The 13,718-nt window shown below is 34.2% G+C and overlaps 1 protein-coding gene and 1 long non-coding RNA gene across 9 annotated transcripts in view; both read left to right on the plus strand.

The window, feature by feature from the left end:
• The window catches only part of NAV3 (neuron navigator 3), a 773,874-nt gene that overhangs the window by 570,133 nt on the left and 190,023 nt on the right, over positions 1 to 13,718 (plus strand). For 6 of the 8 annotated variants that reach the window (XM_081822104.1, XM_081822099.1, XM_081822101.1 and 3 more), the window contains 2 exons: positions 7,701 to 7,769; positions 10,927 to 11,066. In XM_081822104.1, coding sequence (XP_081678230.1) covers positions 7,701 to 7,769; positions 10,927 to 11,066 — 209 coding nt within the window. The remainder of the gene's footprint in view (positions 1 to 7,700; positions 7,770 to 10,926; positions 11,067 to 13,718) is intronic. The other 2 variants (XM_081822103.1, XM_081822108.1) reach the window with 1 other exon arrangement.
• On the plus strand, positions 837 to 4,982 carry LOC145721850 (uncharacterized). Its single transcript, XR_014145813.1, has 2 exons — positions 837 to 1,787; positions 1,917 to 4,982. It is a non-coding gene; the product is annotated as an uncharacterized LOC145721850 (long non-coding RNA).

The raw sequence follows: 13,718 nt of genomic DNA on the forward strand, positions 1-13,718 counted from the left end.
GAGATACTTTTTGGATTATGTACAGAGTTGAGAATTACAGGTTCTGAAAATCTCACCCTGTTCATGCTGCTTTGGGAGAGGTGTTTCATGGATGTCCTATTGGGACCTATAGAGATTCATACTGTTGATTTCAGGAAACAAGAAGAATGAGAAGTATCCAGGGAAGCTGGAGGGAGAAGGAGACTTCATTATCTTTGCTTTCAATAAATCATGGTCCCAAAGTAATTATAAATTTAGAGACTGAGCCAGAGTTAAAAGCTCAGCTGCTGTACTGAGAGGTCCAGGCTTGTGGGATTTAGAGTAAGAACAGAGTAACCTCAGAAGTGATAGGTGAGAACCAATGGATGTGTTGGGAAGACTGAGCACAAAAGAGCAGAGGAATTACAGGGATTGAGAAATGTAGGAAGTTATGTTGTACTGAATTCACCAGTATATTTATAGAGCTTCCTGTGGGGGGTTAGTTCATTCAGAGACTCTCAAACGTACACCTGAATCCCTCTGAATTTTCTTTTTAACTGTTACAGCACTTATTTAAGCCAGACACCCTTCTAAGTGATTTACAGCTTAAGCCCCATAAAAACGTTGAGGTAGGTAAAGTTATCATCCTCATTCAAGAGATGTGGAAACAGGGACAGAGAACAGCAACAACAAAGCTGGGATTCAGGTAGAGCAGCCCAACTCTAAATTATGTGCTACAAACCAATATACTAGATTTTTACTACTGAAAATTTAGTTTAATAATGCATAGAAAAGAAAGATATTAATGTACCACTTTTACATCCCTGCCTAATATTTTTTATTGCTTCTTTCAAGCTTGCGGTAAACTCAGTTTCCATTAAATATCAAATTACACTTTTTAGAAAGGAGTTTGAATTCATATACATGGTTTTAAGGGTTATACATTTCACAGTGAAACATGATCCATGCATGTGTAAATCTAATTTTTCCAAATTGAGTTTTTCTAGCACAGTGCCAGTACATATGGACAGTCAATAAAAGTCATTAATGATTAATTAATTTGTTGATTACATCAATAAATATGTGCTTATTAGAATAAATAGAACACAAAACTGAATCAAATTTCACAATATCTGTATTTGTCTGCCACTTTGAAAACCTTAGGGATGTGAAGTCAATTTCTTATTTATTTATTCATTCAACAGTCAAAAGTGTTTATGTACTTTATAAGAGAACCGTTACAATAAGATCAGCAAATGATCTTTACTTTAGCTCCACTATAAAGGTGGGTTTACTCACCACTGAATATCCATCTTGCCAGTATATCCTGTTACTTCATTCACTCTATGACTAGTGATATAATCTGGAAGTTGAGTCTTGATATTTTCTCATCAGATACTATACCAAGGATGTTCAGTCTCCTTTTCTTATTCTTCATCTATGTAACTATCCTGTGCAACTCAAGCCAGAGGCCCAGGAGCCATCCAGAATTCTTCCCTCTTCTTCAGTTCTTATAGCTACCATTATAACTTCTCTCATTAATCATTTACTTCTATTTTCTCTACTTCTGTCTTCATTCAGACCCTCATCAAATGTTACCTGAATTATAGCAGTGATTTCCTTTTGGTCTCCTAAATGGGAAATTTGGTCTTACTAAATGTCCTTACCTCCTTCCTCCCCCAGTTCCTCCTTTACATATCTAAGAGAGGATCTCTTTAATCTGAGAATTTATCATTTATTCTGCAGTCAAAACTTTCGGTATTCCCTACTGCATCAGGATAAAGGCCCAATTCCTTAGCAAGTTGTGGCTCTCCAGATTCTTGCCTCCAGTTTCTTTAAGAAGAAACTAGTAAAGACGTATTATTAGAGTCTGTGAGAGAGATGACATGGAGGAAAAAAAGCAAAAGGTAATGATCAAGACAACTCCATATTGTTCAATGGAGAAAACGGTGTCCCAGCAAACAGTAGGTGTTATAAGGATATTTGTAGAATGAATAAATAAGAAAAAATATTTTTAATTATCATAATAGTTAAACACAAATTGAGATAATTCAAATATCAACTGTTTCAACTGAGATTTTTTTAAGAAGAAACTTGGAAGTAGCTAATGGAGATAAAGAATAATAGATTGTGTGAGGCTGAGATATTATGTTTTGGTGATTTTTAATGATTCATGTGTGCTTTATGTCTGGGTCCAATTTGGTTTTTAAGAATAAAAATTAAAGAATAAGATTATATAATTTTTACTTCTACATGGAAGTCCACTGCTAGAATAATTATAATAGAAATAGAATCTTCTACAAAAATCCTGTATGGAACCACTCAAATCTTAATATTTTGATGAGACAATAAAGAAGAGATTTAAATAAGTTTTTGTTCTCATTCTAATTCTTTTGATTAATAAGGATTTCTTGAATCCTGGCCATGGATTTTGAAGCTACCAAAGGGCTTAGTAGAAAAGAATTCTGTGATTGATTGATTGATTGATTAATCATCTGTGAAATGGGTATGGGAGAAACTGGTTATAATTATTGTGCCATATTTCCTAGCCCTCATTAAATGTTGCTTAAAAATTCAAAAGACAGTGTTTACTTGGAAGATTTTTGAGGAGAGTTGCTTAGATACTGAAAGTATCTTACTCTTTCAAATTGTCTTATTGCCAATTCTAGATTTCTATATAAAGTGATCCATTGAATGAAATTATTATCTGAATGCTAAAGAGTGTCTTTTAAAGTAGATTTATTTGATACTAGGAGTTGCTATTTTTGTAACAGTATTGAAATGATGATGATGATGATGATGATGATGATGTCATCATCTTGGAGATATTCACAAATCCACAGGGCAATGAATTAATAGAAAAAGAAACATTAAAATATTGCAATTAGTAATCAGTTGGCAAGAAAATGATATAGGATAGTAGAACATAGCACAAACTATATAGAATCTAACAGACCAAAGGTCAAATTTTATTACTGTTATTTTTAATATGTATAATGTATACAGATAAATTAATGTTTAAAATCTTTAGTTTCATATTTCTAGTCAGGAATAGAGTGTAGCCTTTGCAAGGCTATTATGAGGAATAAATGAGAAAATAAGTGTAAACTGCAGGTCACTTAATAAGGACACAATGAAGATGAATGTCTTTTTGTTCCTTTAATATATTTCTGATAAGTACTTGCTTAAAACAATCCCATTGCTTAAAAGATGGAAATATAACATATCTTTGATAATACTACTTAATAAATATCAAGCAATTATTTAATTATTGAACTGTACTAACCCCGTGAAAGGAACTGAGAATGCAAAGTGGACATAACATAATTCCTGTCCTAGTAAACAAAACAGTCTGCTCAGGACATAGACATTTACCATGATAAATTCCCATATTAACCTAATAATTAGAGAAGAATTAAGATCTGTGGACTGGGGAGGACAAAATTAACTCTGGGAAACTTGAGAAATGCTTCAACAAGAAGGTGAGATTTGAGCAGGATTTTGAACTAGCAGTAAGATTTTATAATGTAGGCAAGAGGAGGACTAGCATCTCAGATAAAAGAAACCTTATGGGAAAAGCCATGGACCCATGGGAAAAAGGCTGTATGCAAGGAGCAGAGGTGTGGTGACAGTGGAGAACACAGGGTGGAGGTATGCAGAGAGGATGAGGCTGTAAGAGTCTGAGGAGACATACTGAAGTACTGTAAACCAAATCACAGGCCTTGGATTTTATCCTGTGGACAAGTGGGGAGGTCAACAGCAATTTCAAAGGAAGTGGTTGGCATTCATTCTTCCTTGGGAAAGTTCATTCTTTTGACTATGAGAGGAATAATTTGATTTGTCTGGGAATAAAAATGGACTGATAACAAAGAAACTAGTAAAGACGTATTATTAGAGTCTGTGAGAGAGATGACATGGAGGAAAAAAAGCAAAAGGTAATGATCAAGACAACTCCATATTGTTCAATGGAGAAAACGGTGACACTCAAGTTACATAGCCAAGTCAGAGAGAGAGAGAGAGGATGGTTTGAAAGAAGGAGAATGAGTTGTTTTGAACATTTTTGGAATATCTGGGAGAAATCTAGATGATAGATCTGGGTATAATATTTAGGGGATCTCAAGGTACTATTAGGAAGGAGACTGAGTTTAGGATTGAGATCGAGTATAAAATGTAGATCTGGGGTAGAAAGAATAGAGGGGTAGATTAGCTGTTGCCTAGGATTACAATTCTGAAAATATTCATGGTAACAGTACAACAATTGAGGGGGCAGAGAGAGTGAGTCGACTGTTACTTGGGAAGTAGGAGTAGCTACAGAGGTAGCTGTTGCATTAGGAAAGCCAAGTGAGATGAGGATTTCTGGAAGGTGGATATCAAAAGTATCAAAAGCTGCTGCAGGATAGATGAGGAGGCCTGACTTGGGATGTTTAGATTATGCTGTTTGACTTTAGAAACTACAAGGTTTTTTCCTCCTAGGTTGGGCATTTGTGGGTATTCTGTAGAGCACAGCTTTTTCAATTTTATTATGCATCAGAATCCTGTTAAAATGCAGATTCTCTGGGATGAGACCCGAGATTCAGTATTTCTAAAAAGTTCCAAGTGATGCCAGTTTTGAATGGCACTTGAATGGCAAGTTTCTGGCAATTAGTAAAAATGGATAAGTTAAAATTCAGGATCTGTTTACTTTGAGAAGCTTTCTTCCCTTATAATAAATGGATATTATAGTTCCACATGGGAATTTGTACTGAAGGTAGATTAGAAAGGTATGGTAGTTTGGATATTTCTGTGTATTGAACAGCAGATGAGTTTCATTTTTAAAAAATTCATTTGACTGTCTCTAGTCTCCTCCTCTTGTCTTCCATGTTAGGGTACTAAAAAGCATTCCCTTAATATTTACTTTATCAGACAGATGAGCAGATACTTCTTTTTGGTAGAATCCACAATAAGTCTCAAAATATTTATTTCTTTTGTGCTTTGTTTCTGATATTTTTACCACCCATTAGCTAGAAGGAGTCTCATTTGACAATCTTTCCAGGAAAAAAATACACAATCCTCAATCCAGATATTTTGAAAATTCCTAGCTTATTGGTGTTCTGACTCTGTTTATCTTCCCCGTCTTGCTTCAGAGCTGTGTCTACATGTCCCTTGTGTCCGTTTTACTAATAAATTGCATTAGCTATACCACCTCACCTACTCTGTTACTATCCTGAAACTAAACTTACTAAATCTGAAATGTGGGCTATGGTATTACAAGCACTGTGGGGAAAAATAGTGATTTTCTACTGAGTGTGGAGGCAGAGCGAAGTAGGAGATTAAGAAAAATGAAAGGGGCCAGAGGCATTGTGGGACATGTTGGGGGCTTGAGTTGGTGCAATAAACAAGGAAATTGGAAGAGAACACAAATGCAAATGGATTTGTAGAGGTTAAATCAGAGTGACAGCCTATTGATTGCATATTTGCAATAATTAAAAGGAAAAAGAGAAGAGTCAACTACTGAGGTTTCAAGCCCATTGGACTAAAGAAAATGATGATCCTGTGAATAGAAATTAAGAAATTAGAGGAAGGATCTGATTAAGACTTGGGGATAAAAGAAGGGAAGTGGTGTTTAATGTGGTGACTTTGAAGATCATGGAAATGGACATCTTTTCCTCAGTTGATATTGATGGTTGGGAGTGTGATGCATACATTAATTCTAGTTTATAGTAGATTTTACTTAAAGTTTTAGGTAAGAAATGAATTATACGCAAACAATGAATCATGGAATACTACATCAAAAACTAATGATGTAATGTATGGTGATTAACATAACATAATAAAATAAAATAAGAAAAGAAATGAATTTCTAAGTGAAAGAATGAATACAAGTGTTTGAGGAAAGAGGACCTATGAAAAATCATGCCTTTAAGAGCTCAATAGAGGGGAAGGACCCAGTGGAAGGAAGGAGAAAATGGACAAGAATGATGGTGGGCAAATCAAGTGAGCTCACTGGTATTACCGTCTGTGAAAGAGAGAGATTCACAAAGGCAGAGGGAGCAATATGGGTCAGATACAAAGATGTTAGAGTATGGTGAGAATTGAATAAAAGTCTTGTGTTCTTCACACAACAGTTTCACTAGTGCAAGCAAAGCAGAACAGAAGCCAAGTTTCAAAGGATTAAAATATGAGGGTTTGGTACAAAAATCTAGGCAACATGTAGAGTATTGTTCTTTCATAATAAACTAGAAACCACACATGGGCCATAAAACCAAACCAATTTTAGCAAGTCAGTTGACCTCTCTAGATTTTCTTCCCCCACCTCACTTCAATCCTAGAAATTATTGTACTGCTTTAAAATCATGGAATAAAACCCTATCAGATGGCTTCAGTATCCGAAGGAAAGTACATTGTTTGATTGTCATCTCTCCAGCTAATATTTGTGCTCAATTTGGAGAGTATGGGATCAGACATAGTAGTGAACCTTGAGGTAGGTCTCTTTCTTTTGGATTGACAGCTAGAATGAGAAGTTCACACAAAAAAGTTTCTTCACTTTGGGTGCTTAAATTTTAAATTTAAATTTTAAATTAGTATCTCATTTCAGTCAGACACTTTGGTTTTTATTTTTACATTATTCTCTGATATCATTGTTACTGAAGTAGTTGGGCCACTTGGCCCAGTGTAGTTAGGATACAGAATTTATTATAGGCAAATGAATAATATATCACATATCAAATGTGAAAAATGAGTGCTCTGAAAAGCTCCTTAGTTATGAGGGTTTATTCTTTTCTATCCGGTCGGTTTTTAAGGGCCTTTGTGCTCCCTCACAATTCACCTGAAAAGTGGTTCTCCACTCGGGCATCAATCCATGACCATCACAGGGTATGTGAACATGTTTCAGGTCTAATTGGGTCTCACCATATCCTTCAAAACACTAATTTCAGAACACTCAGGTAATTCAGGAATTAGTTTAACTTTAAGTGCAAAATTTCATTTATGTTTGTAAAATATTCACTGCTGTTTAGAACTCAGTTTAAATAATGCTTTCTTTTGTGTCTTTGATCAAAGATTTTGATTTAAAAATTATTAAGAATTATAACTGAAGAATGCCCAGAATGTCATTAATAGTTGTTCAGTTTGTTTTTGGAGAACTTAACTCCAATTTATTCCGTTTAACCTTTACATAGATCTTTCTTTAGAAAAACATCTTGTATTGTTTGCTTCCTTAGAACATTCTATCCCTAGGACTCGAGATCAAACAATACATTTGTCAGAAACCAGATATTTTAGTCATTTGGTTTTGAAAATAATATTCCAGTTAAAGCAGCAAATTAGAAGCATTTACCAAAGAAAATAATGACTCTCATACTCTTTCTGTTCATTTTAACCTTTTTGGGAAAGAGCTCTTTGTATTATGTAAAGTTAAACTTTAGCTTTCCTGAAGTTTTCCTAGTCATTTACAAAGGTCGAATTTCTTTATGAGCTGAAATCCTCCTTAAAATAATATGAACAATATCATGCAGCCGTAATTTTAAAGTGATGACACACTTTATTCCAAGGGGTGCCCTGCATCGTTTCATAGTGTGTTCATTAATCAAAGGTCATGGTATATATGTTGCATTATCATAATTTTCTAATTAATTTATTCTTTATACATGCTTATACATGTTCCAATTGCATTTCATTAACTCATAGTTTTCTTGTAATGTTGTGCTTTCTTTCCATGTTCAAAGAATCTCTTTAATTCAATTTCTCTGTTTCTCCTCATACAGTCTGGCAGCCAGATATGCAACTCAGTCTAATCACAGTGGAATTGCAACCAGTCAAAAAAAGCCTACTAGGTCAGTTAATATCTCTAATTTATTGCTTGTTAGTGATAATAAAGTAACTGCCCAGTGTTATTTTGTCCTATCATTCTAAATTTTTTTCATAAATTACATACTTCTGGATGAAAAGTTTAGAAGACTGAATTCTTCCAAGTGGATTTCCATATGCATTCTCGGGGATGAGCATGTCTGTGTTAGATCATTAAATGGGTTTTGGCTTCTTCTGTTTTAGTTTTGTTATATATACTGTTATGACTGGGCTGAAGTCTAGCTTCTAAGCTTAGAGAAAGTCAAGGAAAACATTACTTGGAAGGCCCCATTCCTTCCAGGTTACAGAATCTGAGAGTTACAAGAATGTAATTGTTTTTCGAGATGGGCATGCATTAATTATTGCACATTTTGAAGCGGAACTGAGAAATACTGGTAGCTTTTTGTGGGGAGGTTAGCACCAGGTTACGAAGTTAACCTGGACTGTTCCTTTATCTGTAATAGTTGAAATTTTTGCTTCTTTCTGACATACATATTTTAAAGACAGTCTGTTATAGCAAATGACTGTATTATATCCTGTTCGGAAAATACTGATTGATAAATGTATATTGAAAGTGTTTGATGTTTTTTTTAAAAAATATTAAGTTGCCGAAGGCATGATGGTACAGCTGAATGAAGCCACAGCAAATGTGTTTGGAACCCCTGATTATTATGTGATTATATCTACCCTCTCTCTCACTGGGGAAGTATCTCTGTGGTGGCTTCCTAATCACTGCTCAGATAATGTATCGTATTATGCAATGTTTGACCACAAGGATGGCTTATGATGCCTTGATGTGAGGTATGTGCTTTTCCTCTTGCCTTGGTTTTCTAAGTTATGTTCATTTCCATAGTAATTAAAATGATTCAGGAGAGAAAAATTTAAAGGGTATTTAATTAAAAGGAAAAATGATATAAATTCAAATGTGCAAAATACAGTGACCTGCCATGTACAGTTTTTATTACCACTTCTAAGACTCATGCATATAAAATATATTTTAAGTACATTAATTTAATAGAACATTTCTCTCTCTGTCTTTTGTTGGCTTCATTCTCATTTTTCTTTTTATTACTTTGATGAATGATCTGGAGCTCTGGCTGCCTGTCAAATTAGGGTAATGAGAAGACCAAATGGATTTTTTAATTTGTTTTAATTTGTTCTTCTGAGAACTAAAGATCACTTGGCTTCATGGGTCACAGTAAAGATTAAAATGCAATTTAATTGCTTTCTAGAAACAGGTCAAGTTTCATTGCAAGCAGGGCAAGTTTTGTGACAAAATTTGTTTATACATGTGAGTTTGGAATGAACTTTCTAAGTCTGTAGCTGTGTCTGCAGGAATAGTCCTTAGATTTATTATGATTGGGGCATTTGGCCAAATTAATTAATTGAGTTCTTTCTTTAGAGTGCAGTCATTGGTACTCAAAATTCCTGGTGTCTTTGGTTTTGTGCTATACTTACATACCCTCTAGATCCATTTGAGCAACAGTTAAATGCTGGAATCATTTGGAAAAGGTTCCAATCTTGTACATGGCACAGCTTCTAATTAGCAAAATAGCTGAAGGAACTATTTATTAGCCATATGTATTTAAACTCCAGAATACAATCAACATTTTGAAACTATTAACTATTCCAAGAAAGCAGCACTTGTGTTTTTAAGCCGGTATTTGTGTTTTCCTGATGTTCATTCCCTGTTGCAATACCTGTTACTATTTTAAAAAGTAGCTATAGTATTTAAGAGTTTGATTTCCTAATAATCTACAGAAATAATATATCAATTATGAAGGTGAGTCAAAATACGAAAATAGTAACAACTGATCTTGAAATTGTGATATATTGGGCACCAATATAACAGATATAAACACCCTTTTTCATTTTAAAAATTTAGTATAGAGAACAGTAAAAATTTCTGTGCTTCATTTATAAGGGCTGGAGTTTTTTTTTTTTTTTCTTTTAAAATAGAAATTATCAGAGCAGTACACAGTGACATGCACATGGTGGCAGCAAATAGTAGCCAAGACGCTGACATCCTTTAGTATCATGTTGTTAAATATGACTTAGAATGCTAATATTAGTTCTACGCAGAGTGTGTATTGTACATATACAGTACGTTAATAGTGTAGAATAAAATACAGTGATTGTATATTGCAGGCGCCATTCATGAAATAATTGATTCTTGAAATTTTAAGGTGGAAACTACTTAAACAGTGACATAAATGATCCACACAGGTATTTAATTTTAGTCCACATAAAATAACAGCAAATTACAGCCTAATGTCAAACTTCCCCTAAGTTTAACACAGTCTGCCTGTTATTTCCTCTTGTCCTGTCTTTCATCCCCAAAGACTAGCTGAAGTCACTGTCCCTGTAGGTGTATTTTGCATTGCCATTCTGCTAACAGAGATTTTCTGCTTCTGAGACCTGCATCCTTCCTTGTCATAGCACCTCTGTGGTCAGCTGGCCACACTTGTAAGACAACCAGCTGAAAGTCTAGGTGCTTATTTTTGGCAAAACGATTAAAGAAAAGAAATTTTTTGAGGCAGACCAGTAAAATATAAATTAACCCATGACCTTGGTCTCTGCACCATGTTTGAATTAGAATAGCTTACTACCTTAGATACGCACTAAGCATTTGCTATTAGCAATTTGTTCAGTAACTTTATTCTTCTTGTTATTATCAAGTTGACTTAGGAAACAACTATCTAAGAGAAAAATAAATGTCCCATACATTGAAAAGAACAACTTAACAACAACTGCAAATAGCTGATTAATATCCCAAGAACATAATACATTTGTGTTATTTCCCTTGCTTTTCATGTAATTGGTATAGTATTTTTAAGTCAAAGTGTTATTCCTCAGGGTGTGGTAAGTATGACTTTTTAAGTGAAAGGTTACTTTATTTCTAATTGCTCTACATTACTGATATCATTTTAGGGCATGTTTATTGAAAAGTGAAACAAGATTTTTCTGAAGATTCTTAATCCTTGTGTTTAGCTATTTATCACTGAAACCACCATTTTCTGCTAAATAGATGTTAGAACATCATATATTGTGCTTTTTCCATTAAGGCCTCCCCAATCAGAACCTCCTACCCCCTATCTTTTTGTAATATACAATAATGATGTAATTTTTCTTATACTGTTTCAGGCTTCCAGGTCCCTCTAGGGTACCAGCTGCCGGCAGCTGCAGCAAGGTCCAGGGAGCCTCTAATTTAAATAGGAGAAGTCAGAGCTTTAATAGCATTGACAAAAACAAGCCTCCAAATTATGCAAATGGCAATGAAAAAGGTAAGTGTTTGCCTGTTACATCATTATGGCACAAGTCTAACGTATTGGTCTTGTAAATTACATGCTAAGTCCGATATTTGAGCAGTGTTAATGCCTTTTGGAATGGAGTCGTTATCGGTGTGGTTTCATGTTCCCCCTCCTGAATTCCAGCTTTCTTTAGGGCTTTTCTTACCTGAAGAACATTTTAAGGAAGTAAACTCATTTATTTTAAAGTGGCTAATTATATACCCAAGTATAAAATCTGTTTCCCCAAAACATTTCCTCCTGGTTGCATATAAATAGCATTTTCTTTTGTCTTCTCATGTTTTATGAACAATTATTTTAAAATCATAAATCTATATTAGGTTTGTTTGAATCTTTAGCTTCAGTTGACATAAATGCCATAAGTGTTTTGGGCATCAAACATTGAGACATAATTAGGGTGGATATTTAATCTTTGATAGCAGCAGGACACAGAAATAATGCGACCTTAGTTTTCCCTAAAGAGACAAGTTATCCACGTTTGCTTTATTTTCTTGAAAGAGTACGGGATAGAAATATCAGATCACAAAATCATCGGGAAGAAAGGACACTTAGTGGAAATCTGTGTGAAAGGCAAATTATATATTAACTAGATGACACACAATTCTTTGTGTTGTGCACAGTGTGCTTTTAACAAGGGGCTTGCTTGATACATTGCGCTGTGGAGCATGGGTTCATGTGAGAGAGGGTGCATTTTACATCTAAACCAGGAGAAAATCAAGAATCTATACAGTTGTAGGCAGAGTGACTGTGTGAGGGGCTAAGGCTCTGGCTTTTGACTTAGTTCCTTCAAATCCATATAACTTTAACTTCTCTTTACACTATTTAACTTTCCATGCAACAAAACGTGAAGTTCAAAAGTAACAAACATGCTTAGTTAGTAGAATAGCTGGCAAATTCAACCAGGTAGGAATTTTTTTGCTCAAATCAGATCATTTCAGATTGTTTCATACAGATGATATGATCTGATAACTTTCTCTAATTTAGACACGAATTGACAGATAATCTATGAATCAGCACTTTTGTGAAAATTTCTCATGCATTAAAACAAAATTGGACAGAACATAAATCCCTGAAAGCAAGGCAGTGTGTCTTGATCCCTATAATATTCCCTGTTCTTGAGTGGAATGGAAAAAGAAGAAAATAATGTATAACTGGAAGGTAGGAGTTTGTCTTTAAAATATAAAACCTGTGATTTAGGAACCTAAGAAATTTTACTGGACACTTATAGTTTTCCTGAGGGAAAGGGAGAAAACAATTACTCAGAAAAACTTTCTTTGTTGTTTTGTGACTTTCCTAGAAAGTGTCATACGGAGTTTGTATGTGCTGTGAAAGTTTAAGGGAGAGTTTGTTTAGACATACAGATGTGTTGAATGGACGTATCCAGTTTAACTACATGATTCTACAATTATGTAATATTTTTGCAAGAAATTACTAATAATATTGGCAAAGAGACTTAGAAATGCTTCAGATGATCTCACATTTTGATATCATAATGTATCTGAAATATTCTGTCATGTGACATGGTTTTCTGTGTTTCTGGCGTCTAAAAGTAAGAATCTAAAGGTAGACAAACATTTCTGTTTTTCCATAGCCATTCAACCTCTCTTATGAGCAAAATTAGGAAGTAGTAATATTTACAATAACCACAAGGTGGAGACAGATGACATACATTATGAGGTTTTTGATTCAAAAAAGCAGATTTCCTTAGGCCCACATCTACAGCAAAATACAGGGTTTTCCTTACTTTTAATTCCCAAATAAATAAAAATTCAAAAGCATTTAAACTGTGTGATCTCACAGTCACAAATATTTATAATATGTCCAATATAGGCATTAAATGTCTAAAAACTGCCAATAAGAACTGAAGCATAAATTGCATCATATGATACATGGCATTTTCTATTAATGTGGAGTTACAACTTCATCAATACATCCAATATCAATATTTCTAAATTGATCATTCTGTCATGCTATTTTATATTTCTAAAATACTGTCTTGGGGCACCTGGGTGGCTCAGGTTGTTAAGCATCTGGCTCTTGATTTCAGCTCAGGTCATGATCTCAGGGTCATGGGATTGAGCGTCACATCAGGTACAATACTCAAGGTGGAGTCTGCTTGAGATTCTCTCTCCCCCTCTCCCTCTGTCTCTTCCGCCTCTTGTGCACACATTCTCTCTCCCGCTCTCTAAAATAAGTAAGTAAGTAAATAAATAAATAAATAAATAAATAAAATATTTTTAAAAATAAAATGTTATCTTAAATTGTAAGAACAAACAAAACAATGATAAACATTACATACGAAACAATTTATAATTTACTCTTTAGGCTATTAGAGGGGAATATCTTCTTGGATAAGAATGTTTTATTTAATCTTTTTGACCTGGATATTTATAGTGGTAGCACAATCTATATAAAAATAGAAAATTTCTCCTGCTGACAAGCTGATCTCTGTCACAAACTGGTCTGCATACATATTCTTGATATGATCAAGTAAGGTGAAAACTAAGTAAGAGTTTTCAAAGGTCACAGTATTATAATGACAGAATTCAGAAAGTAGGAACTTGAGTAATTGCTACTCCTTTTTTAGTTATTAGAAAGTGTAACATTTAAATTTAACAAATTAAGATA

Source organism: Leptonychotes weddellii, chromosome 5 (genome assembly GCF_054177405.1).
Source record: "Leptonychotes weddellii isolate Sample4059 chromosome 5, ASM5417740v2, whole genome shotgun sequence".
Classification (NCBI taxonomy): Eukaryota; Metazoa; Chordata; class Mammalia; order Carnivora; family Phocidae; genus Leptonychotes; species Leptonychotes weddellii.